Genomic DNA, 27,093 nt, shown 5'->3' on the forward strand with positions numbered 1-27,093 from the left:
CTCTGGTCCGTTGGCGCCTCCCCCCTGTCTTTACATGCCGCATCCGGCACGCTGTGTGGCCTGCGGGGAGTCCGCTTTGTGACTCTCCCACTCTGGCCTCTGTCTTCGGTGCCTTCCCGGCGGGAAAGGCACCTCAGATTGGCTGCCTAAGTCCCATGGGGCTTTCAAATGTGCAACTAGTTAGGGCAGTCAGGCGCGGGAACGGCGGACATATTGGAAACAATTGCCGATGCATGGACAAGAACGGCAGGGGGAGATCTCCCGCCCAATCTTTCACCTGACCCCGGCAGTCCTGAGGACCTTCAGGTTTCAGATGGTGAGCCCGATCCCCTGGCGGGGGAGGGGGGCAGTCCTAACGCCTTTCCTTAGACTTTGTGCTTGTAATGCACAAAGCATTTCTGGCTACCCAGACCCAGCAGAGTGGGGTCTCTCTGCAGGGGCGACCTGAAGGGCCCCCAAGGAAGGTTCCTAGATGTCAGGAGTCTCAGGGATCTCTCCGGATCAAGAAGATTTGGGGCTCTTCCCTTCCCGGGGACGGGACCCCCATCCTGGTCGCCGCAGGCACTGGTCCTTCAGATGTGTTATCAGTCCCTCCGCCCCTCCCTGGGGTGGACCCAGACGAAGCTCGGCATGGAGCTTCCGCAAGAAGTCCTTCCCCAGGATTCGGTGGATCCAGTCCTGGCGGGGTTGCGGGGGCCCATCCAAGACCTTTCCTTTTCATCCCATGGTTTAACAGTTGATGACCTGGGAGTGCGATGTGCTGGAGGCAGGCCTCAGAGTGGGACGGGCGATGGACAAGCTTTATCCATTGCCCGAAGAGACTTTGGAGATCTTGAGGTTTCCCAAGGTGGATGCTTCCGTGTCGGCGGTCACAAAGAAGATCACGATCCCAGAGGCAGGAGCAGCAGCCCTTAAGGACCTCCAAGATAGGAAGCTCGAAGTTCTTCTGAAGAGGATTTTTGAAGTTTCAGCTCTGGGTATCTGCACGGCCATTTGAAGTAGCTTTATGTTCCAGGCGAGCCTCCGCTGGGTTCAGCAGTTGTTAACTTGCCAGGACCCTCCCGCCTCAGGAATCAGCTCAGGCGGAGCACTTGGAGGTGGCAATAGTGTATGGGGCGGATGCCTTATATGACCTCCTGCGTACTTCCTCCAGGACCATGGCGTCGGCAGTCTCAGCAAGGAGGCTCCTGTGGCTACGCAACTCGTTGTCCAATGTCTCTTCCAAGGCCCAGTTGAGTGCTTTGCCCTTTAAGGGGAAGTTTCTCTTTGGTGAAGACTTGGAGCAGTTGATCAAGTCGCTGGGGGAGAACAAGGTTCACAGGCTTCCAGAGGACAAGCCTAAACCTTCGACAGGCTTCTGTCCGGCCCACTCTCATTTTTGGGTACAGCAGAGGTTCCAGCAGAGCAGGGCGCCGGTTTCAGGTCAGAGGCAGTCTGTGGGCAGGTCGCAGCCTGGTCTCATTCCTTTCGTGGCGGGAGACCCGCTCGTGACTGTGCCACTTCCGCGCTGCCTGGAGCCAAGTCCACTCAATGAGATGCGGTCGGCCCATGCCTTGGTTCCCCAGGTGGGAGGACGGCTGTCCAGTTTCTACGAGGAATGGGTCAAGATAATCTCTGGCCAGTGGGTTCTAAACATCAGAAAACACGGCTACGTGTTGGAATTTGCTCAGCCTCTCCGAGACCTCTTTCTAGTCTTCCCTTGTGGATCTCGCATGAAAGAACACATCGTTCGACAGACTCTCGACTGGCTGATTTGTCTGGGGACTATAGTCCCTGTCCCCCAGGCAGATGCTACTCCATCTGTTTCATCATCCCGAAAAAGGAGGGGTCCTTCCAACCGATTCTAGACCCGAAGAAGGTGAACAGGTCCCTCAAAGTTCCACATTTCCAGATGGAGACCCTGCGCTCAGTCACGTGGCGGTCCGCAGCAGTGAGTTCTTGGCTTCCCTGGACTTGACAGAAGTGAATTTACACATAGCCATTTGCAGGGATCACCCGAAATTCCTTCGGTTCGTGATCCTCGGCAGGCATTTCCAATTTTGTGCCCGGTCTGTGGTCGTGGCAGCAGCTCTTCGGAGGGAGGGTGTGCTGGTTCACCCATATCTGGATGACTGGCTAATCCGAGCGAAGTCTAAAGTCCTTTACGAGGCAGCGGTCACCAGCATCGTGAGTCTCCTGCAATTCTAAGATGGGTCGTCAATCAGGCCAAGAGCAACCTTCTCCCGTTTCAGGTGCTGGACTTCTTGGGAGCCAGGTTCGACACCTGTGTGGGGAAAGTGTTCCTCCAGGCGGACCAGATCTCCAAATTGATGCAGCAGGTCCGGCGTCTTTTGTACTTACTCTCCTCAAGGTCTGGGACTATTTGCAGGTCCTCGGTTCCATGGCGTCCACCCTAGAGTTAGTCCCATGGGCATTTGCTCATATGAGACCATTACAGAGAGCGTTACTCTCTCATTGGGATCCGAAGTTGGAGGAGTTTCAGGTCCCATTACTGATTCCGGAGCATTTGGGTCGTGGAGTGGACCTCAAGATTCCTCAGTGGGTGGTAGTGTCCATGGATGCCAGCCTCTCCGGTTGAGGAGCGGTCTGTCAGTCACGAGCAGTCCAAGGACAGTGGTCGTCGGAGGAGGCGGTCCATCAATTGCCTGGAAACAAGAGCAGTTTGTGTGGCGTTGTTATGGTTTAGCGGTGTTTGGGTGGATTCATGGGTACTGTGGCAGATGACCACACCCAAGGGAAGGAGCCCCGTGGGGAGCCACAGTACTGGGCTAGACTCAGGATGCACAAACACAGTTAGATCTTTTATTGTACAGCTGATGTATACCACCAGAGATGGCAGTAGTGAGGTGATCCAGAGGTAGCAGTCCCGGGGCCCTCGGCAGAGGGAACCTGTCTCACCAAGTTGGTATAGGGAGAGTCCGGTGAAGGTTTCCAGGCACGGCAATGCTGTAGATGAGACAGACTGAGAATTAGACTACTCAGTAGATGGTAGCTGTAAGGTTGGTGATTCCACCAGGCTGAAGTTGATGGTTACAGGCACTGAGGCAGGGAGAGCAGGCCCTCGAGGAGCGAGTACATGATCCCAGTAAGGAACCTGAAATAAAGCAGAGGGCCCCCGAGGAGCGGGTACCCAGGTTAGAGAATACCCAGAAGGGCAGAGAGAGAGCTTCCAGTGGCAGCACGGAAGCAGCAGAGTAGCTTAGACTGGACGAATCCAATCCTTGCTAACTCAATGAGCTAGCAAACAAGTACAGGTGCATGACATCACTTGAGGGGACACCCCCGAGGTTCGCGCCATAGCTGGAATAAAGTCGTGGGTAGCGCGCCCTTGGGAGAAACATGGCGGGAGGCACCGTCATAGGGATGCCGGAGAGAGCGGCTTGCAGACGCGGTGGTAGCCATCTTCCCAAGGCTAGTGGGGAGAGCAGAGAAAAAGGAGAGGCACAAGGGTCAAAGCCGTCTGAGACCGGACGCAATAGGCGCTACTGCTCTTTCTACCAATGGTGCGCAACCGAGCTGGCCGAGTCCTGTCTGACAGTGAGACGACGGTGGCCTACATCAACCATCAGGGTGGCACCAAAAGTAGGCCAGTTGCCACCAAAGTGGAGCAACTCCATGGACTGGGCGGAGAGGCATCTCACCCTTCTGATAGCATCGCACATTGCGGGAACCAACAACATGCAAGCGGATTATCTGAGTCGGCAGAGGATCGATCCCGAGAGTGGGAACCTTCTGACGAGGCGATGGATCTCGTCGCTCGCAGAAGGGGGTCTTCCCAACCTAGATTTGATGGCAACTCAAAGGAATGCCAAGGCCCCTCGATTTTTCAGTCGCAGAAGGGGTCGACGTACTGGTGCTTCCGTGGCCGACCACGGTACTTTTCTATGCCTTTCCTCCTTGGCCTCAGCAAGATTCTTCGCCGGATAGAGGTCCACCCAGGGGAAGTAATCCTGGGGGCTCCGGAGCGGCCTCAGCGCCCTTGGTTTGCGGACCTAGTCAATCTCGCAGTGGACAGTCCCCTGAGGTTAGGTCGTTTTCCGAATCTACTGCGTCAAGGCACTATATTTTTCGACCAGGCGGATTGCTTTTGTCTAGCGGCCTGCTTTCTGAAAGGCGGCAATTGAGAAAGAGAGGTTATCAGGAGGACGTGATTACTACTCTTCTGCAAGCGTGAAAGCCCTCTACCTCGTTGACATACGTTAGGGTGTGGAAGGTATTCGAATTATGGTGTAGGGAGCATAACATTCTTCCCTGTCAGTCCTCTGTGCCACAGATTCTGGCATTCTTACAGAAAGGCTTAAGCAAAGGGTTGTCCTTCAATTCCCTTCGGGTCCAGCTTGCAGCCTTGGGGTGTCTCCTAGGCAAGATTCATTGTAGGATTCTGGCGTCGCATCTGGATGTGGTGCGCTTTCTTCGGGGGTGAAGCATTTGAATCCACCGGTCCATCCTGGAGCCTTAATTTGGTGCTTTAGGTCTTGTGTGAAGCCCCTTTTGAACCCCTTAAGCAGGCTACTTTAAAGGACCTCACCCTGAAGACAGTGTTTTTGGTGGCTATTTGCTCAGCTCGGAGGGTGTCCGAGCTTCAAGCCCTTTCTTGCAGGGAGGCTTTTTTGTGCATTTCTGATTCTGGGGTCTCTCTTAGGACGGTTCCATCCTTTTTACCTTCCATTTGAATCAGTCTGTGGAGCTTCCAGCCTTTTCTCATATCGCTCTAGAGGTACCGCACGCTAGGGAGGTAAAGCGTTTGGATGTCAGAAGGGTCCTTTTGCACTATCTGAAGGTCACAAATTCTTTCCGGATTTCGGATCATCTGTTCGTCTTGTAGAATGGCGCTAAAAAGGGGCACCAAGCATCCAAGGCGACCATTGCCCGATGGTTGAAAGAGGCTATTTCTTCTGCTTACATTTGTCGTGGCCAGCCTATCCCTGAGGGGGTTGAAGGCGCACTTGTTGCACTCTCAAGCCACTTCATGGGCTGATTGTCAGCTAGTTTCGCCGCAAGAAATATGCAGGGCGGCGACCTGGAAGACTTTACACACTTTTGCTCATCACTACCGTTAGGACATCCAGGCTCCAGACATCAACAGCTTTGGCAGCGGTGTTAATCAAGCAGGACTCTCATTGTCCCACCCTGCAAAGGGAAGCTTTGGTACATCCCAGCAGTCTGGACTGATCTGGGTACATACAAGGAAAGGAAAATTGGTTCTTACCTGCTAATTTTCATTCCTGTAATACCACAGATCAGTCCAGACGCCCTCCTCAGATTTTTTCTTGAGAGTCCGCTCTGATTGTTTTTTTGCTGAAGAAAATAGAAGAAGGTTACAGAACATAAGAACATAAAAAATTGCCATGCTGGGTCAGATCAAGGGTCCATCAAGCCCAGCATCCTGTTTTCAACAGAGGCCAAACCAGATCACAAGAATCTGGCAAGTACCCAATCACCAAGAAGATCCCATGCTACTGATGCAATTAATAGCAGTGGCTATTAGCTAAGTAAACTTGATTAATAGCAGTTAATGGACTTCTCCTGCAAGAACTTATCCAAACCTTTTTGAACCCAGCTACACTAACTGCACTAACCACTTCCTCTGGCAGGTTTATTCTTATTTTGCTTTTGGCTCTTTCGTTAGCTAGTTTTGTGCTTATTTTGACAATTCCCTGTTTTGTCTTTTATTTATTTATTTTATTTATTTGTTGATTTTTATATACTGACATTCGTCGGAACATAATGCCGGTTTACATGTAACAGGCTGATTTGCAATGTTTATTGTTTTCTGCTTTGATACTGTTTATACTGAGAAGATGCAGGTAGCACACCAGGCTAAGAGGAGGTGCTCTACAAGTTGTTCTCTGTCTCCATCTGCTGGAAGGGAGGCAAAAGCCAGCAGTCTGGACTGATCCGTGGTACTTTAGGAACGAAAATTAGCAGGTAAGAACCAATTTTCCTTGGGGGAGTCCATCAGCAAAAGAAATGTTAGAGCAATACCCATTTCATAGCTGGTCTCAGACTGGATACAAAGTTTTACCAAGGACATGTTCTCAGTTCTGGTCCAAGGTTCTCATCTCATTTTGGAAGTGATGACAACACAGTCTTTTCTCCTCTGTGTCAAAAATAGTCTCATTCAAAGTTGCCAAAATCATCATCACATGGCTGCAAACTCCAAGTGTGCATTGCTTTAGGCCTGCATTTTATACTCAGTCTGTGTGTAGTTCATGATGCACATCCTGTTCAGGGTCACTGACATTTACCTCACATACAACACTGAAATGCAGAATTTCTTGTGGGTGATTTTCCCTCTTGATGCAATATTAACCATGTCTTTAAGTCCTCAATAGCTTGAAAATGCAGCTGAGAACAAGTGTCTCTTTCAGATTGGATATATGTTCCAGTTCTTTTTCTAATAAAAGGACTTCATGTAGAACATTCTATATGAATAGCGAAGCAATATGATGCTACTAGCCAGATACAGTCATGACTATAGGCATTGGTATTTCATAGCACATAGCAACAGATGTCCATCTGCAGTCTTTTTAAACAGTCACTGCATTTTTGTCTGATTGAAAGCAGCATATTGCATGCTATTTCAGATCCTCAGCAGTTCTTTTCAATCTCCAGCATATCACTGTCCATTGTATCTGAGCAAATATAGAAACTCCCAAATCTTCAGCCTTTTGTTTGCACTAGCTCAATTTGGTATCAGATGCAGCATCAAAAATACAAGAAATCAAAGAAATCATCTCCCCCATCACCCCACACCTGTACTGCCAAAAGTGTGAAACCTTTCAATCAAGATCTGAGACAGTGGTTGCTTCTGCAGTTTTATTTACAGAGCAAGGGAGTGCTTTCATGTTTAATAGTTTTTCTTTCTGCTTCCTAGTTACTTTATTTCTTTGGAAGCCCCCTGGTTTAAAAAAAATAGAAAGCATAATACCTTAAATTTGTTTAAATCAAAATTTCACAGTTAGCTTGTTGCAGATAATAATGCCAGGCTGAGGTCAGCACGGGTAGGTTATGATGTCTCCACCTGTTGGTCAGTGAGCACAATCCACGTCTGGACTGGTCTGATTGGACTGAAAGAGGACATTCAGGTAAGAAGTAATTTCTCTCTTCTGATTGTACATAGAAATAAATGCCTTTTACATTTTACAGTGGGACAAAGAGACATTGGCATTACTTCTACAGTAACTCTTGCAGCCACTGTGCCTGTCTTGTCAGCGCTCACTATGTCTTATGAACAGCTTTTGATACTATCAAATTACATTGTCCAATTATTCCAGAGAGATCAGCCACATTGGAGAAGACATCAGACATACCATGCTTTGTTAATGTCTCTCTTAAATCGAGGGTTGAAGAAATGGAAAACTTTGGATTCTCCTAGGACAAGCAGGATGGTAGTCCTCACATATGGGTGACATCATCCGATGGAGCCTGGCACAGCAAATTTATGTCAAAGTTTGCCCAGCATGCCACTATCCACACAGGGTTCCTCTTCAGTCTCGAATTATGAATTATGAAAAAATAAAATAACATAGGAGAAACCCAACTCAGCGGGGTGGCAGGCAGGTTTCGTAAGGACTAACATCTTGCTGTCCTAGGAAAACACCTGTTACAGGTAAGCAACTCTGCTTTCTCCTGCCAGAATGGTAGTCCTCACTCAAGGGTGAATACCTAGCTACAGGCTGGCCCTGAAGACAAAACAACCAACAGGCATCTAACCACGTGCTAATGGCGCAACAACAGCGGTGCTGTTGGTAACAGGGGAACAGCCTGAACCTGAAAAAAGGGCTTCAGGCTGGAAGAGTTGGGTTTCACAGCTGAAAGAGATTCTGGAGGACAGTCTGACTGAAGCTGCTGTCGCGTCAGCCATCCTTGTCCAGGCAGTAGTGAGAGGCAAAAGTGTGGAGAGAGCGCCACATTGCAGCCTTGCAGATCTCATCCACAGGGACTGCCCTCAAGTGGGCCACTGAAGTTGCCATGGCTCTGACAGAATGAGCCTTGACAATGGCCCCCAAGCTGCAGTCCCACCTGAGAATAGCAGAAGAAGATGCAATCTGCCAGCCAGTTGGACAGGGTCTGCTTAGCAACCGCAATTCCTAATCTATTCCTGTCAAAAGAGATGAAGAGTTGTGTAGACTGCCTATGGCCTGCCGTATGCGCCAAGCAGAAGGCTAAGGCTCTTTTGTAATCCAGACTGTGCAGAGCCCGTTTGCAGTGGTGCGAATGAGACTTAGGAAAATAGGTGGGCAGGACGATTGACTGGTTAAGATGGAAATCTGTCACCACCTTGCAGGACGTCTACTTTCTTCACTGTTGGCTTTGACAAAGTGTATTCCACCTGTTTCAGTTTTCCTTCGTCAGGCAAAATCAGGAGCGCTGAAGCATCTGCTTGGTATGGCAAGTGCACTATCTTGCAGCCTACTTCTTCATCATAAGCTATGTCATACATGCCACTCTGGGACATCATAGGAACTTGTAAAACTGTGTTCTCATGTACATGGAAGTCTCCTAACTTTGTACAATCAACCTCATATGCTTTTCCCTTTAAACTATATGTAGTCAATAAGAAACAAAGATGTTCTGTCATCAACATTCTTTATCAAATCAACAGTTTCCATGTGTGTGTTTTCTTGACATAATCATTGATTTGCTTTACAGCTTCAGTTGTATTCTTGAAGTCAGCAGTAAATTGTGTTGAATCATGTTTCATGTCTTCTAAAAACATTTCTAGGACTTTCAAATCTTCTTGAATGGAAAGAGCATTTTCTGTACTTAGTTGAAGCTTGCTGTCAACATTGTTCAGCACGTAGATCAGATGGTGAAAACACTCATGTATTTCTTCTTCCATGAGATCAGTGAGGTTAAAGCCTAATCCTTCAATAATCTTGTTGAGCATTTCAGACTTGGCACCTAGGGAGAGCATGACAAAAAAAGTGGAGATAACTCGCAAGAGAGAAGAAAACATTGGAATCTCCAGTTGAAGTAACTTGATATAAAATGAATGCAAACTCAGCATTGCTAGGGGATATTTTGTGGTGAGCTATTTTGTGGTCATGCTGTTCTGAGTCCTGGTGGTGGTCATGGTCTTTGTGATCACCATGATGGACCACAGTATGGAGTACAAAAATGCACAGACAGATGAAAACCACATTGTTCTTTTGAATGTTTCTGAGAGTGCATGAGGCTGTGACTGTAATCCATTTAATAAGAGACATCCTGCTGAAAGAGCAGAGTTATGGAACCTCAGCAGGTGAATCTCTACTGCGATATGGGCCTCTGAAATGGCAAGGGAAAGCCCTATTCGTGCAGGTAGCTTGTTGGGATTTTGGGGAGGTTTGTTTGGATTTGTTTTTTTTTAGTGCACCCTTGTCAACATCTGGTCCCTGGCTGAAAAATTATCTATAGGCTTGAATGAAACTGATCTGCTCAGCCCACCTTTTCAAGTGAATGTAAATCGGGGGGGGGAGGGGGAATTTTTAAAAACATTTTTGTGAAGAGTATTCTTTATAAGAAGCTCAGCAGCTAGGAAAAAATAGGTCAAGTCAGCAAGATGTTGGTCCTGCCAATAATATTACTATGTTTTAAAGGGTTGAAGCAGATCATGTTACGATTCCTGCCCGAGGAGCTACTCTCCGCGAGCAGACCTCTCCACCCACCTGTTTCCTTGACGCGGCAGGACGCCACTGACTCCGTTCTCTGTGTCAGGGTCGACGTCCATGCGGCAGGGCCGCTGCCAGCGCCATTTTGTTGTGGCCCTGATCCGCTGCCGAGACCCGTGGTCTAGAGCCGCTGCCGGCCTGCCTCCGCGGCAGGGAGCCGCAACATCATCCCCGGGGTTCTCCTCCAACGGCTGGAGTCTGCCCTGAAGCCTGCCTGCTCCTCTCAGCTGCGCGCAGGAGCTTGCCTCTGTCCATGGTCCTATGTTACCTCTTCTGCCTGTCTTTAGGCACCAGCACACACCTCTTCATAATATTTAAAGGGCCAACCACAGGAAGTGCTGCTGGCCCCACCTGATGACTCTTCCTGCTTTAGCCCTATAAAAGGGATTCCTCTTCAGTCACTCCTGGCCTTCGGATCGAGTCTCACAGTTGCCTGTGCTCCTTCGTCGATCCAGGTCCTCCGTGGTATCCTTGATATGACGACTTCATGTTCGTCTTGTTCCTGATCCTGATGTCCGTGTCTTCAGATGTCTCCGTGTTCCTGATGTCTTTCGTTCATGTCTTCAGGTTCCTGATGTTCTTCGTCCGTGTCATCAGAGGTCTCCAAGTCTCGTCTTGATGTCCGTTGCCTGTTCCTGATGTATGTGATCTAGTCCTGATGTTCCTTGCCTGTTCCTGATGTCCTGTACCCCAGGTTCCTCGTTGCCTCCTTTCTGGCGTGCCATGTTGTGGTCTGTGACCAGCCTATGGGTAGTGGCTGTGTAGGGCGCTCATGGTACAAGTCCATCTTCACTTGCGCAAGTACAAGCCTCCGGAAGACTCCCGCTTCAGTCCTCTTTGAATCCTTACTTGCTTCCGTCCCGGTCTTCGGAGTTTCTTGCATTGTGTCTGTCCATGCCTAAGACTCTGACTGAATCTGTGCCATTCCAGCGTGGTCCGCGACCAGCCTAGAATGGGCTGTGTAGGGCGCTCCTTGGTACAGGCTTCTACAGTATCTTTGCCATGTTCCAGCTTCAGTTGTCCCACACCTTGTCTAGAGCCTGCTTTGCATGCAAGCGTGGTCCGCGACCAGCCCATGGCTAGTGGCTGTGTAGGGCGTGCTGCGTCGCAGTCTCAACCCAGTCCTTGATCCTGCTTCTGAATACCTTGCCTGCAGTACCTCGTTCCTGAGTCTTTGTCTGTGCACCCAAGTACCTCATTCCTGAGCCTTCGTCTACAGTGTCCTCACTTCAGTCCTCCGTCTACAGTGTCCTCGCTTCAGTCCTTGTCTAAGTCTTCTGTGTTCTAAGGACTCAGTCTGCCCTCGTCCTCTGTCCGGCCTGCCGCCTCTTGCCATACCCAGCGGCAGGTCCTAAAGGGCTTGGAATGGTCGGAGGACTGTTCATTGATCAACATTGGGTTGTTGGTCATCCTGGGGTGCGCAGGTCCGGTAGAGGGTCAGACCTAGTATCCTTGTCCTTGCTTCAGCCTTGTCCTGCTTTTGCTACCCGTGCTCACACCAGCTCACCTCCCGCGGTGTGTCTTGGGGCTCCTCCCTGAGTCATGCCGTGGCCCAAAGGCTCACATCACCTGCTTTAGAGACAACCGCACCTCTGTGCCCTTAACAATAGCTGAAGGCCTCCAAGCCCTCGGGTCGTAACAGCTGCTGGAGGACGCGCTCGTAATAGATCACATAATCAGTGGGGAGAGGTTGCCATGTGCTACCTTGTTGGTTGTTGCCTGAATGAAATCCTCTTTTCCACATTTCCTCTTGCCTTCGCATGGTTAATGCAACTCCAACATTGCTCTCTGCTTCAACGGCAAGGGGAAATGTGGAAAACAGGATTTACATTCAGACAGCATCCAACAAGGCATTGATCTGTGCAGTCTGGGTAAACAAGCATCGGGGTAACTTGCTTGATGTGGCAGTTACTACCCTTCACCATTAAGCCTTATGCTCACCTTTGATGCAACTCCAACATTACTCTCTGCATCAGTGACAGGGGATGGCAGGAAATTTGAATCAGTTACCAACAAGGGCCCTGAACTTGGTGGTTGATGAAACAGATGGGAAAATAAGTGTGGGAGCTTGCTGGGCAGACTAGATGGGCCGATTGGTCTTTTTCTGCCATCATTTCTATGTTTCTATGTACAACTTATAAAGAGTTTTATCATTCCCTTTTAGGTCACTACCAGATATACATTTAAAGGACCCTAATCTTATGCAATCCTACACCCATAGCAACCTAAAACTTAACTAAGAACTGAACAAATTTAAGATGAAGGCAGTAGTCCATCAGCAAGACGGGGTCTCCCAGTCTTTTGCATAAAGTGTCATATGTATGATTTTTTTACCCACCAGTGAGAAATTGTATGTGTGCATCCGATGCAAAGAGTGCCTATACCTCAGAGAACGAGTCCAATCTCTGGAGGCTAGAGTGGCAGACCTGGAGGAGCTAAGGCAGACAGAGAGGTATATAGATGAGACTTTCAGGGACATAGTAGCCAAGTCCCATATCCAGTCTGGCACCCCTGGTGCTGCCTTGGAGGAGGAAGGTCTCATGATTGGAGAGCATCAACCTGGTGCGGCAGGAAATGATCCTGTAGCAAGGACCTGCTCTCCAGGTAGTGCATTGTCCTCTCGCACCAAGGATGTGTCTCCCAGGTCTTCTGCCAAGGAGGAAAGGGTTAGGTCGGCCGTCATAGTTGGTGATTCGATTATTAGGAATATAGATAGCTGGGTGGCTGGTGGGCATGCAGACCGCCTGGTAACATGCCTACCTGGTACGAAGGTGGCGGACCTCATGCGTCACCTAGATAAGATTTTAGACAATGCTGGAGAGGAGCCGGCTGTCGTGATACATATGGGCACCAACAATATAGGAAAATGTGGGAGGGAGGTTCTGGAAGCCAAATTTAGACTCTTAGGTAGAAAGATTAAATCCAGAACCTCCAAGGTAGCATTCTCTGAAATGCTCCCTGTTCCACACGCAGATCCCCAGAGGCAGGCAGAGCTCCTGAGTCTCGATGCGTGGATGAGACGATGGTGCAGAGAAGAAGGATTCAGTTTTGTACGGAACTGGGGAACCTTTTGGGGAAGGGGGAGTCTTTTCCGAAGGGGTGGGCTCCACCTTAACCAGGGTGGAACTAGGCTGCTGGCGCTAATCTTTGAAAAGGAGAAAGAGCAGCTTTTAAACTAGAGCAAAGGGAAAAGCCGACAGTCACTTAGCATCGCATGGTTCAGAGGGAGATATCTTCAAAGGATACTAATGAAACATTAGAGTTAGGGTATCCTGACAGAGAGGTTACAATAATAAGAAAAGTAGTCCAAGTGCCTATAATTAAAAACTCACCTGAGCTAAACAATTCCAATTTATCCCTGTCAACTGAAAAGCAGAATGTAAATACAAACAAAAATCTCATTTTGAAATGTTTGTATGATAATGCCAGAAGTCTTAAGAAGTAAGATGGGAGAATTAGATTGTATAACAGTGAATGATGACCTAGACTTAATTGGCATCTCAGAAACAATGTGAAAAAAGGATAACCAATGGGAAAGTGCTGTAACGGGGTACAAATTATATCGCAATGACAGAAAGGAGCATTTTGGTGGCAGGGTGGCGCTTTATGTCCAGGGTGGCATAGAGTCCAACAGGATGAAGATCCTCCTTGAGACTAAATGTACAATCAAATTTTATGGGTAGAAATCCCTTGTGTGTTGGGGAAGAGAATAGTGATAGGAGTATGCTTCTGTCCACCTGGCCAAAAAGGTGAAATGGACAGTGAAATGCTAAGAGAAATTAGGGAAGCTAACCAAGCTGGTAGTGCAGTAATAATGGGAGATTTCAGTTACTGATAGTCCACAGAAGCAAACCTTGCACATAAGCAAGTACTCAGGAACACTGGTGCAGGGAAAAGTTCAATTCCATCCAATAATCAAAATGTTTTTTATTGTTGAAAGTTACAGGAAATTCAGTACGGCAACTCCATTCAAGGTAGCAATGAGTAATTTAAAGTCCCCCGAAACACGGGACCGTGTCGGGGGACTTTAAATTACTCATTGCTACCTTGAATGGAGTTGCCGTACTGAATTTCCTGTAACTTTCAACAATAAAAAACATTTTGATTATTGGATGGAATTGAACTTTTCCCTGCACCAGTGTTCCTGAGATTTCAGTTACCCCAATATTGACTAGGTAAGTGAAACATCAGGGCATGCTAGAGAGAGAAAGTTCCTGGATGGAATAAAAGACAGTTTTATGAAGCAACTGGTTAAGGAGCCGACGAGAGAGAGAGCAATTTTAGATCTAATTCTTAGTGGAGTGCAGTATTTGGTGAGAGAGGTAACTGTGGGGCTGCTTGGCAATAGTGATAATAATATGATCACATTTCAATTAATGACTAGAAGGGGGACTATGTAAATCCATGGCTCTAGCTCTAAATTTTCAAAAGGGAAACTTTGACAAAACGAGAAAAATAGTTAGAAAAACTGAAAGCTGCAGCTACAAAGGTAAAAAGTATGCAACAGGCATGGATATTGTTAAAAAAACAAACAAAAAAAAAAAACCATCCTAGAAGCACAGACCAGATGTATTCCATGCATTAAGAAAGGTGGAAGGAAGGCAAAACGATTACCGGCATGGTTAAAAGGTGAGATGAAAGAGGCTATTTTATCCAAAAAATCTTCATTCAAAAATTGGAAGAAGGATCCATCAGAAGAAAATAGGATAAAGCATAAGCTATGGCATGTTAAATGTAAGACATTGATAAGTCAGGCTAAGAGAAAGTTTGAAAAGAAGTTGGCCATAGAGGCAAAAACTCACAATAAAAACTTTAAAAAATATGTCCGAAGCAGAAAGCCTGCAAGGGAGTCAGTTGGACCATTGGATGATCAAGGGGTTAAAGGGGCACAGAGAAGATAAGGCCATCGTGGAAAGATTGAACTATTTCTTTGCTTCACTGTTTACTGAAGAGGATATTGGAGATATACCTGGTCCAGAGAAGGTTTTCATGGGTGGTGATTCAGATCAACTGAACCAAATCTCGGTGAACCTGGAAGATGTGGTAGGCCTGATTGACAAACTGAAGAGAAGTAAATTTCCTGGACCGGAGGGCATACACTCCAGGGTTCTGAAAGGACTAAAAAATGAAATTTCAGACCTATTAGTAAAAATTGGTAACCTATCATTAAAATCATCCATTGTACCTGAAGACTGGAGGATAGCAAATGTAACCCCAGTATTTCAAAAGGGCTCCAGGGGCGATCCGGGAAACTACAGACCGGTTAGCCTGACTTCAGTGCAAGGAAAAATAGTGGAAAGTGTTCTAAACATCAAAATCACAGAACATATAGAAAGACATGGTTTAATGGAACAAAGTCAGCATGGCTTTACCCAGGGCAAGTCTTGCCTCACAAATCTGCTTCACTTTTTTGAAGGAGATAATAAAAATGTGGATAAAGGTGAACCGGTAGATGTAGTATACTTGGATTTCCAGAAGGCGTTTGACAAAGTTCCTCATGAGAGGCTTCTAGGAAAAGTAAAAAGTCATGGGATAGGTGGTGGTGATCTTTCGTGGATTGCAAACTGGCTAAAAGACAGGAAACAGAGAATAGGATTAAATGGACAATTTTCTCAGTGGAAGGGAGTGGACAGTGGAGTGCCTCAGGGATCTGTATAGGGACCCTTAATTTTCAATATATTTATAAATGATCTGGAAAGAAATACGATGAGTGAGATAATCAAATTTGCAGATGACACAAAATTGTTCAGAGTAGTTAAATCACAAGCAGATTGTGATAAATTGCAGGAAGACCTTGTGAGACTGGAAAATTGGGCATCCAAATGGCAGATGAAATTTAATGTGGATAAGTGCAAGGTGATGCATATAGGGAAAAATAACCCATGCAATAATTACACAATGTTGGGTTCCATATTAGGTGCTACAACCCAAAAAAGAGATCTAGGTGTCATAGTGGATAACACATTGAAATCGTCGGTTCAATGTGCTGTGGTAGTCAAAAAAGCACACAGAATGTTGGGAATTATTAGAAAGGGAATGGTGAATAAAACAGAATATGTCATAATGCCTCTGTATCGCTCCATGGTGAGACCGCATCTTGAATACTGTGTACAATTCTGGTCGCCACATCTCAAAAAAGATATAATTGCGATGGAGAAGGTACAGAGAAGGGCTACTAAAATGATAAGGGAAATGGAACAGCTCCCCTATGAGGAAAGACTAAAGAGGTTAGGACTTTTCAGCTTGGAGAAGAGGCGGCTGAGGGGGGATATGATAGAGATGTTTAAAATCATGAGAGGTCTAGAACGGGTAGATGTGAATCGGTTATTTACTCTTTCGGATAGTAGAAAGACTAGGGGGCACTCCATGAAGTTAGCATGGGGCACATTTAAAACTAATCGGAGAAAGTTCTTTTTTACTCAACGCACAATTAAACTTTGGAATTTGTTGCCAGAGGATGTGGTTAGTGCAGTTAGTATTACTGTGTTTAAAAAAGGATTGGATAAGTTCTTGGAGGAGAAGTCCTTTACCTGCTATTAAGTTCACTTAGAGAATAGCCACTGCCATTAGCAATGGTAACATGGAATAGACTTAGTTTTTGGGTACTTGCCAGGTTCTTATGGCCTGGATTGGCCACTGTTGGAAACAGGATGCTGGGCTTGATGGACCCTTGGTCTGACCCAATATGGCATTTTCTTATGTTCTTATGACACAAAGTTATGCAGAGTAGTTAAATCTCAAGCTGATTGTGATTACTTGCAGGAGGGTCTTGCAAGACTGGAAGATTGGGTTTCCAAATGGCAGATGAAATTTAATGTGGACAAGTGCAAAGTGATGCATATAGAAAAAATAACCCTTGCTATAGTTACACAATGTTTGGTTCTGTCTTAGGAGTTACCACCTAGGAAAGAGATCTAGGTGTCATAGTGGATAATACATTGAAGTCGTCGGTGCAGTATGTTATGGTGATCAAAAAAGCATACAGAATGTTAGGAATTATTAAGAAGGGAATGAAAAATAAAACGGAGGATGTCATATTGCCTCTGTATCGCTCCATGGTGAGGCCGCACCTTGAATACTGTGTGGAGTTCTGGTCACTGCATCTCTAAAAGGATATAGCTGCACTGGAGAAAGTGCATAGAAGGGAGACCAAAATAAGGGGCATGGAACGACTGCCCTATGAGGAAAGGCTAAATAAGTTAGGGCTGTTCAGTTTGGAGAAGAGATGACCGAGGAGAGATATGATAGAAATCTACAAAATCATGAAAGGACGTGAACAAGTTAATATAAATCGGTTATTTACTCTCTCAGATAATACAAGGACCAAGTAGCTCATTTAAAACAAATCGAAGTTAATTATTTTTCACTCAGTGCATAGTTAAGCTCTGAAATGCATTGCCAGAGGATGTGGTTACAACAGTTATGGTAGATTTTCAAAGGCTATGCGCGTAATCCGAGAAAATCTGCCCCTGCGAGCGCCGAGCAAGCCCCTCGATGTGCGTTTGTCCCGTGGCTTCGAAAAAGGGGTGGGAAGGGGCGGGTCTGGGGGCATGGCGGCAGTCCGGGGGTGGTCCGGGGGCGGTCCCGAGTCCTCCGGCACAGCGGCCTGTGCCAGGGGATGGTGCGCCGGCGCGCACAAGAGGCAGGCGTAACTTCTGAAGCAAAGATGGGGGGGATCTAGTTAGGACTGGGGGGTGGGCTAGATAGGAGAAGGGAGGGGAAGGTGGGGGGGAATGGAGGCAGCATGTGCGACTCGACACGCACAAGTTGCACAATTGTGCACCCCCTTGCGCGTGGCAACACGCGCATGTTATAAAATCAGGCGTAGATTTGTTTGCGCCGCATTGCGTGAACAAATCTGCACCCATGCGCAGGTTTTAAAATCTGCCCCTTAGTGTAACTGGGTTTAAAAAAGGTTTGGATAAGTTCCTAGAGGATAAATCCGTAAACTGCTATGACGGTAATTAATAAGCAATAGTAGCTTGTGATCTATCTAATGTTTGGGTACTTGCCAGGTACTTGTGACTTGGATTGGCCACTGTTGGAAACAGGATACTGGGCTTGATGGACCCTTGGCTGGGGATGAAGCGGCGGGCTTGTGATCGAAAGATCCCATATTGATCACTTTAATTAAAGCGTCCTGTTTCTTCCCCTCCTTTATCCAGTTCGAGTCAGTTGACCTTGAGTGGAATGCCCTGGAGACAAATAAAAAAAAAAAAAAAGGGTGGGGTAGGATGGGATGTGCTTTGGCAAGTTTTTGCCTTTTGGACCCAAAGGCAAGGGAACAATTGAAGATAGATCCGTTGGTATTCAGTGGTATAAAGTGAACTACCATACTAGTGAAAGGAGAGGCAGCTCTAAAAGATGATCAGGATAGGAAGATTGAGGCTATCTTTAAGCAGGCTTTGGAGACCATGACAATATATTTGAAATTGCTTCTTGCTGCTGCCTGGTGACTCAAGCTGGTTTGTGTTTCTCTGGAGGCAATGGCAATAAATTCGCAAATGGCTTCTTGCTGCTGCCTGGTAGTTCAAGCTGCTTTGTGTCTCTCTCAGGAGACACAAGGAGTAGATTCTGTTGGCAGTTTGCTGTTGGAACCGGGAGCCACATTATTAGCCGAGGCGGCTGTGACTTGGTGAGGACGGCCACCAGAGGTGTAACTTCCATGATAGCAGCTAGGTATCATTTATGACTACGCAATCGGTCAGTGGACACTATTTCCAAGTCCAGTTTTCACAAGGTTGCCTATTTGGTAGTGAGTTGGAAAAAATGGGGAATAACTAGGCAGAATCCAAGGATCCTTAATTGCCTGGAGGATAGGAAGGCTGTGTTGCATCCTTTTGGAGCGAAGAGCCGCTTCAGGGATTCCTGGCAGTGTCATCCTTACAGAGGAGCAACTACTCAAGTGTCATCCGTTCGAAAGATTTCAGTCCTTTTGACCTAAGAAGCCTTGCAAGGATGGGGGCGCCAGAGCATCTCGATATTCTCAATGAAGGTAGGAGGGCTCATCTACTGGATCAGGAAATATGCGTGTCTATCTTGCTTTTATCAAAGGTGGACCCAGATTACAACAGATCAGTAAGCTCTGGAGGTTGTAAGAGACAGCCAAACTCTGGAATCTTTTCAGATTCCTCTGTACGCATTTATGGTTTCTCCAAAAAAAAAACTCTCTACAGAAGAGAGCAGCAGTGGAGACTACATTAAGGAGGCTGTTGGATTTCCAGGCCATAGTCCTGTTCCTGGATCTCATGAAAATATGGCGCTGTTCCTTTTGTCATTCCCAAGGAGGAAAAGGGGTGTTTTCAGCCCATCCTGGATCTGAAATGCATCAATCAACTTGTGTGAGGCTCATTTCAGAATGGAAACTCTGTTCCGTAATAGTGTCAGTACAAGCAGGGGAATTTTTCACCTCTCGTCCTGGCAAAAGCGTATCTATTTATTCCCATTCGACAGGAGCATCAATGTTTCCTATGCTTCACTGTTCTGGGGTGTTGTTTAATTTCAGGTCCTACCCTTTGGACTGGCTACTACGTCCAGGACCACCTTCAAGATCATGTAGTGGCTTCTCTGCACAAGGCAGGCATTATGGTCCATCTGTGTCTGGACGACTGGTTGATGCTGGTCGTCAAAAGGACAGAAGAGAGTCACTTAGCGTCTGGCAAGGTTGTTTCCTTGTTTTAGGAGATTGATGATGAACTTGGCCAAGAGAATTCTACAGCTGTCTCCGGCACTATAGTATCTTGGCAGGAGCAGGGCATGGTATTTCTCTTTGTGAGGACTTTGTACCACCAGTTCCCAGGCCGCAGTTGTCTCAGGATGGCTTGTGCCTACCCAGGATAGGCTGTCCCCAGGATGGTGCTCTGCCTGAGCCCTGCCTCTGAGTTCCCGACAAGCCTCTATTCTGGTGAAATCCCTTATTGTCCCAAAAGTGAGCATGAGCAGGAAAAAAATCTGCCTTTTGGTTTGTCCTCTAGCTTATGCACTTTGGACAGCTGAGATGGAAATAGTCTGAGTCTGAGGATCTTCCACATCCTTACCATATGTGAGGATTTGAAGGGTCTTTGGGTCCTGCTGTATTGTTCATGGAATGCAGCCTATTTTGACTTTTCTGCAGGAGGGTTTGGTCAAGGTTCTGGCCTTTAACTCTGAGAGTGCAGATAACAGCCTTGGGCTGTCTTCGGGGTAGCGTGCTGGGATATCCTCTGTCTGTGCATCCTGGTATTTTTGCGTTTTCTTCAGGGAGCAAAGAATTTGCATCCTCCAGTGCGAAAGATCTGTCCCTCTTGGAACCTTAATCTGGTGTTTAGAGGAAACTGCGGCTCCATGGGAACCACTGAGAAGGGCAAGCTTAACTCATCCCAAGGAGGTATTTCCTGGTGGCTATTTGTTCAGCCAGGAGGATTTCGTAGCTCCAGGCATTGTCGTGTCATGGTCTGTTTCTGCAGATTTCAGAATCGGGGGTGACTTGTGCTTGGTGCCTTTTTTTCTGCCTAAGGTGTTTTTCGGCATTCCATTTTAATCTGATTGTGGAACTTCCAGACTTTCCAGATTTGGAGTCGTCCGCACCTCATACAAGAGAACTAAGGATCCTGGATGTTAGGCGCTCACTGGGGAAGTATCTGAATGTTGCTAATAAGTTTCGTACATCAGATCACCTCTTTGTTCTTGGAATGATCCAAAGAAGAGGTGTCAGGCTTCTAAGCCTACTATGGCGCATCGTAGAAGGGTACAGTTGCGCATTGGCTTAAGGCGATGGTCACCCTGAATCTGAGGGTTTTAGGGCCTACTCAACACTTTCTCAGGCAACCTCTTGGGACGAGGCTCAGCAGGTATCTCTGCAGGAGATTTTCGGGGTGGCTATTTGGGAGTCATTGCACAGTTTTGCCAGACACTATCGCTTGGATGTTGGGGCTCTGGCCCCCATAGTCTTTGGTGAGATTGTTCTGCGAGCAGAACTCTCCAGATCCCACTCAGTTTAGGGGTGCTTAGGTACATCCCAGGAGTCTGGACTGATCTGGATACATACAGGAAAGGAAAAATGGTTCTTAGCTGCTAATTTTCATTCTTGTAGTACCACAGATCAATCCAGAAACCCACCCAGTGAGGGTGGGAGAGTTGGCCACTCATTCTGATAGTTTGTATGTAATGTAGAGTTGTTACTGATTTTCCATGCTTTTGTTTATTTTAATGTCTGGGTCGGGGGCTCCAGTTGGTCACAGCATCGCCATCCTCCTGTTCATTGGGGAGTTTGCTCTTAAACCTTTTTAGTTTGGTTATCATCTTGGCTTGGGTACAGGTCAATACTGAGTGACTCCAGGAGGCACACTAGGTTATGTGGCAGTGTCAGTAAAACATTCTCTGTCTCCATCTGCTTACAGGGAGGCAAAACCCAGGAGTCTGGATTGATCTTGGGTACTGCAGGAACGAAAATTAGCAGGTAAGAACCAATTTTCCTTTTTTTTTTTTATTGCGAGCTAAAAAAACAAGGATTAGTTTAAAGCAATTGATTAGGTTGGAGGAGTGGGCTTGCCAGACATGAGGTTATATAATGTAGCTTCATGCCTCAGTCATTTGGGGGATCAATTAATAGACACAACCCATTAATCAGCAGTAGATTTAGAAAAGACTGTGGTTGTACCCATATCTGTTAGTTATGTATTACATGCTGAGAATATACGATTACCCAATCATCCTAAGCACCATATTTTAATTTCGCTCTTAAAGAAGGCATGGCATTGACTAAGAAATTGCAACTGAATTATTGCATTTCTCCATTTTTACCTATAAAACATAATCTGAATTTTGAACCAGGCCTTCACTCCAATACATTTAATGAAGGAGGGAAGAGGGGAATAAGATTTATTGATCATCTTCTAGATATCACTAGACATGAGATCCTTTTTAGATTTACAACAGATTTATGGCATTCCACAGAAGGATTTTTTGGTATCTACAAATTAGACATTACATAAAGTCACTCCTTATGGAGATTCTTAATACTTGGTTTATTGAAGATGTTGCATATAAAACAGTTATCTGTTTTGTATAGATCATTGTTTATTTCAAGTTCCATGGCATATAAGAACATAAGAAATTGCCATGCTGGGTCAGGCCAAGGGTCCATCAACCCAGCATCCTGTTTCCAACAGATGCCCAACCAGGCCACAAGAACCTGGCAAGTACCCAAACACCAAGAAGATCCCATGCTACTGATGCCAGTAATAGAGGCCATTCCCTAAGTCAACTTTATTAATAGCAGTTAATGGACTTCTCCAAGAACTTCTCCAAACCTTTATGAACCGAGCTACACTAAGTGCACTAACCACATCCTCTGGCAACAAATTCCAGAGCTTAATTGTGCTTTGAGTGAAAAAGAAGTTTCTTCGATTAGTCTTAAATGTGCTACTTGCTAACTTCATGGAATGCCCCCTAGTCCTTCTATTATCCAAAAGTGTAAATAACCGATTCACATCTACTTGTTCAAGACCTCTCATGATCTTAAAGACCTCTATTATATCCCCCCCTCAGCTGTCTCTTCTCCAAGTTGAATAACCCTAACACAATAAATGGTCACAGGAACTGAATATTTAGATATCACTAGTACACGTTACTAGATATTTTACACAGATCCAGACAATCTCTAATAATGTACCGTTGCAGGAAATATAAGTTCTTGTCACACGCATATGTTTCACTGTAGGAAGTCTGTTCGGCTCAAATAGCACAAACATATCAATGTATTAAATGTAGAGAGATGGGAAGAACACTGGGACATCAATTCTGGTCATGTCTGGTCATGATATTAGTCTATGTTTTAATGTTAAAGCTGCTCTGTTTGGCGTTGTCACATCTTGTCCAGCAGGAACAGCTCTTAAGAAGCCATGGATTGCGAAAGTATTCCATTTGGCGAAAAACTCCTTCTTGCCGAATTAGAGACAGAATGTCCCTCCAACATATCTGCAATTGAGAAATAGTGTCCATAACTTCTGCTTATGGAGCAATTCAGAGAGAGAATATTTTGGAACATGGTTACCCTGTATCAGTGCACTGCCCCATAACGCACAAAGTTTAGTTCTCTTTTTTATTTTTGATCAAAAGTATTTAATCACAAAACAATAATCTCAGTGTTGGAACATGTCTGGGGCTTCCTTATGATGTTCTTCTATTTCTGACTGATTAAGATAGGGTGAGATTGGGGGAGGGATATATGGGGAACTAACACCTCCATCTGTTTATTTAGTTAAGTTCTCATTGTACACACATGCTTGATAAGATGTGTGCTCTCTCTGTTTTGTTGTATGATGTGTATGCATGCATGTGATGCATTACTGCTGTGTACTGTATTTAAAATTCAATAAAAAGATTTAAAAATGAAGGGGGGCTATGTCAAGATGAAGAGCAGAGGGGAAAAAAGCCCACCAAACTCTGAGGCAGGTTGCAGCCCAGTACCTTTTCAAGCTGTAGAAGGAAGCAGGAGCCAAGATCAGAGCAAGAAACAGCCATTCCAGGTCCCAGAAGGCAGCATGCGGGGGCATCAGTAGTGCCTCCTGAGGTAGTCCTTTTAAACCTTTCTTCAGGTACAGTGAAAAGATGCCTGTGGCTGTGCTTAGCAAATTGTCACTGGATATTGTAATGTTTCTTCTCTCATCTCCAGGGACTGCCATACAATATTTAGGCACTTCTAGTGCCCCTTTACCTAATACTTACTTAAGCACCATTCCTGTTTTTGTTATCTCTGGTAGGTGCAGCAGCTTGTCCTAAGGCTCAAGAAAGCATCTTAAAGACAGAAGCTGCCTGGGAGGTGTCAGAGCAGAAGCTTGAGGTCTTCCCTATTGTTCTAATCCCCCAAGGTTCCTGGGCCTGGAAGCAGCACAATGGAGGCCAGGAGCTGATGTGCAGGATGTGTGGGGAAGTGGTGGAAGCCTGCACTCTCGGAGGGGTCAGGGAACATGTGCTGCAGTGTCACTCGCGTGTCCTGAGCTTCAGTGTTGAGCAGAAGCGCTGCTGCTTGGATGCCTCAATAGAGGACCTGGTACTACCAAAAGAGACTGAGGACAAGTCGCTGCTGTGCTTCTCCAACTCACATGGCACCTCTTGTGATGCAGGTACTACTGCAGATTCTTTATGTACAATCCGCATTGGGCCTCTACATAAAGGGTACAGGACAGACAAAAGTACAAGCTTCCTTCAAACATACAACACACTGCCCTACTACAGAATAGGTACAGTACAGAAGTGGCATTGCATGCTTCTCCCTTCTCCCCCTCTGCCCCCCCCCCCCCACACACACACTGCCCGTGACAGGACAGGGCACAGCAGAGGGAGCAGTGATGTAAGCTTTCTACACACACACATACATACACGCACTGCCCAAGCAGCATAGAACAAGTACTATACAGGCAGTGACTGTGCAAGCTTCCCACACACACATTGTTACACCACAGAACAGGTGCAAGCTACCATCACACACACTGCTGCACCACATACCAGGTGCAGGGCAAGCATCACACATACATACTTGAACACTTTCCTTCTGGAATTATAAATGTATTTCAACTCACCCTTCTTCCTTTGTGTTATTTTGGGCAGTACTCTAAACAACGGACAGTGATATGCAGTATTTCCCATCCCTCCTCATCAGGCGTGTAACTATATATCTCCCTGATTGTTGTTTTGCTGATAGATCTAGACAATTGCTGTCCTCTGCCTCCTCTGTTCTTGTATCTCTTCATGCATTTCATGTTCTCACAGGTCAAGCAGGATGGTAGTCCTCACATATGGGTGACATCACAGGATGGAGCCCAATCACGGAACACTTTTGTCAAAGTTTCTAGAACTTTGACTGGCACCTACTGGGCATGCCCAGTATAGCACTAACCCTGCAACCAGCAGGGGTCCCCCTTCAGTCTTCTTTTTTCTGCGCAGAGGTAGCCACGCGGCTTAAGGAGCTCCACAGAGATTCCTTACAGGAGTTTTCCTCACGGAATTACTATACAACTTTCTACCCCACAGGGGTCCCCCGTTTTCATTTTTACGTCTGCAGTGGTCCGGTAAGTTTTTTTTTACCCGATTCCGGTCGATTCCCATCGAGTTTAGCCTTCACGGCCGACTGGCCGTCGACCACACCGCAGCTAAATTTTTTCACAGGCCATGGCGTCGGGGTTCCATCAATGCCCGGACTGCACCCGTACAATGTCCATTACTGACCCTCACCGGGTATGTGTAATGTGTCTGGGTAGCAAGCATGATGTCCTTACTTGCACCAAATGTGCCCTTGACACCTAAAGGTCACAAGGCTAGAATGGAGAAAATGGAACTTCTCTTTCGGTCAAAAACTCTGACGCCGTCCATAGTATCGATGTCGTCTGAACCGACACCGTCTACGTCGCACCATCATCGGGCACCGGCCAGTGCCCAACCAGCATCGACGACTCCACGGCCATCGACATCCTCTGCTCCCCCTCATGAAAAGGACAGAGGTGACTGTCGAGAAAAGCATCGGCATCGACATCGCAGGTCTCAGACTGACGCAGGCAAGGCCTCGTCGTCGTCATCGTCTGAACCGCCATCAAAGAAAGCCCATCCAGAAAAGGCACCGTCCCTATCTGGTTCAGGGTCACCGAGGCAACCTTCACCGGGACCGGTGATAGGAGCCGCGATTCCACCTCTAACAGTGGTCCCTCCGGCTACGCCTCCACCTCCTCCTCCTCCGGCATCGGGGCTCCAGGTTTCCGGGAGGAACTGGATCAGATGATTCAGGACGCCATCGGCAAAGCGATGCAAGGCTTCAAGGTTCCATCGACGCCGATACTGGTACTGATGCCTGAACCGATAGCCGATCCCATTCCAGTAGCTCTAGCACCATTACTTGCGAGAATGGAAGCGCTGATTGCTGCTTTTCCTCCGAGGGATCAGACGACTCCAGTGGACCCTGAGCCTTCCTCTCCGATTCCTCTTTCATTGGTAGACGAAGGAGAAACACCGTTCCTTCCGCCATCGGGAGTCCTTCCGATGCCTAGATCATCGGTTTCACCGATTGCATCTTTGTTTCCATCGGTGCCACCATCCCGTCCATCGATGCCCTTGGTGCCACCATCGGTGACACCGGTGACACCATCGATGCCTTCGGTGCCTCGCCCGGGACCTTCAAGTATACCAATTTTTCGTCCCTCCAAGGACACTGGGGGTGCTGGAGATGATCCCTACGATACCTGGACTGACGATTCATCCCAGGATACCGATGACTTGCCATCGCTACCCTCTCCAGCTGAAAGCAGGAAGCGTTCTCCGCCAGAGGACTTGTCCTTCATTAATTTTGTGCAGGAAATGGCTGAAGTGGTTCCTTTTCAACTTCAGACAGAACAAGATGATAGACATCAGATGATGGAACTTCTTCCGTTTTTAGATGCTCCTAAAGAGCTAACATCTATTCCCATCCATGATGTCCTTCTGGATCTTCTCAAAAGAAATTGGGAACATCCTGGTTCTGTGGCACCAGTCAATCGGAAAGCTGACACTACATACCTAGTCCAGTCAACTCCTGGTTTCCAGAAGTCCCAATTGGACCACCACTCAGTAGTTGTTGAGTCAGCCCAAAAGAAAGCCTGAAGATCCAAGCCTCATTCTTCCTATCCTCCAGGAAAGGAACAAAAATTCCTGGATGCTATAGGTCATCGTATCTTTCAAGGGGCTATGCTTATATCCCGCATCACCTCTTATCAACTTTATATGACCCAGTACAACAGGGTCCTCTTTAAACAAACACAGGACTTTGCTGAGTCCCTACCTCAACAGTCTCAAGATCAATTACATGCCCTAGCTCAAAAGGGTTTAGAAGCAGGCAAGCATGAGATAAGATCTGCCTCTGACGTTTTTGACACCGCTTCCAGGGTTTCAGCAACAGCCATTTCTGCAAGGCGATGGGCCTGGCTAAAGTCGTCCGACCTACGGCCTGATGTCCAGGATAGACTATCTGATTTGCCTTGCACTGGAGATAATCTTTTTGGTGAGCAAATACAAAAGACAGTGGCGCAACTCAAGGATCACCATGAAACTCTTCGCCAACTCTCCTTGCTACCTTCTGAATATCCTGCTAAGCAAACATTCAGAAAGGAGACCAAGAAATCCTTTTACCGCCAAAGGAAATCTTATCCTCCTCCGTCCAAAGGTCGCTCTACTAAGCCTTATCAAAAAGGCCAGTCCAGGCAACCTCGCAGGCAAAAGCCGCAAACAACTCCTCAACCAGGTCCAGCATCTGGTTTTTTACTTTTTTCTAGAGAGCAGCATTCAGACTCCATTAAAGTATGTACCAGTGGGAGGCCGATTGTGCCACTTCAGCCATATCTGACACTCAGTCACCACAGACCAGTGGGTGCTCACCATAATAACTCAAGGTTATCATCTCAACTTTCTGGCCATTCCACCGGACTCCCCACCT

The 27,093-nt window shown here is 46.8% G+C and overlaps 1 protein-coding gene across 1 annotated transcript in view; it reads left to right on the forward strand.

Moving 5' to 3' along the window:
• The window catches only part of LOC115098231 (spindlin interactor and repressor of chromatin-binding protein-like), a 162,502-nt gene that overhangs the window by 70,665 nt on the left and 64,744 nt on the right, over positions 1-27,093 (forward strand). The window contains exon 4 of the mRNA XM_029614688.1: positions 23,399-23,761. Within this exon, the coding sequence (XP_029470548.1) occupies positions 23,399-23,761 (363 nt within the window). The remainder of the gene's footprint in view (positions 1-23,398; positions 23,762-27,093) is intronic.

This window comes from Rhinatrema bivittatum, chromosome 8 (genome assembly GCF_901001135.1).
Source record: "Rhinatrema bivittatum chromosome 8, aRhiBiv1.1, whole genome shotgun sequence".
Taxonomy (NCBI): domain Eukaryota; kingdom Metazoa; phylum Chordata; class Amphibia; order Gymnophiona; family Rhinatrematidae; genus Rhinatrema; species Rhinatrema bivittatum.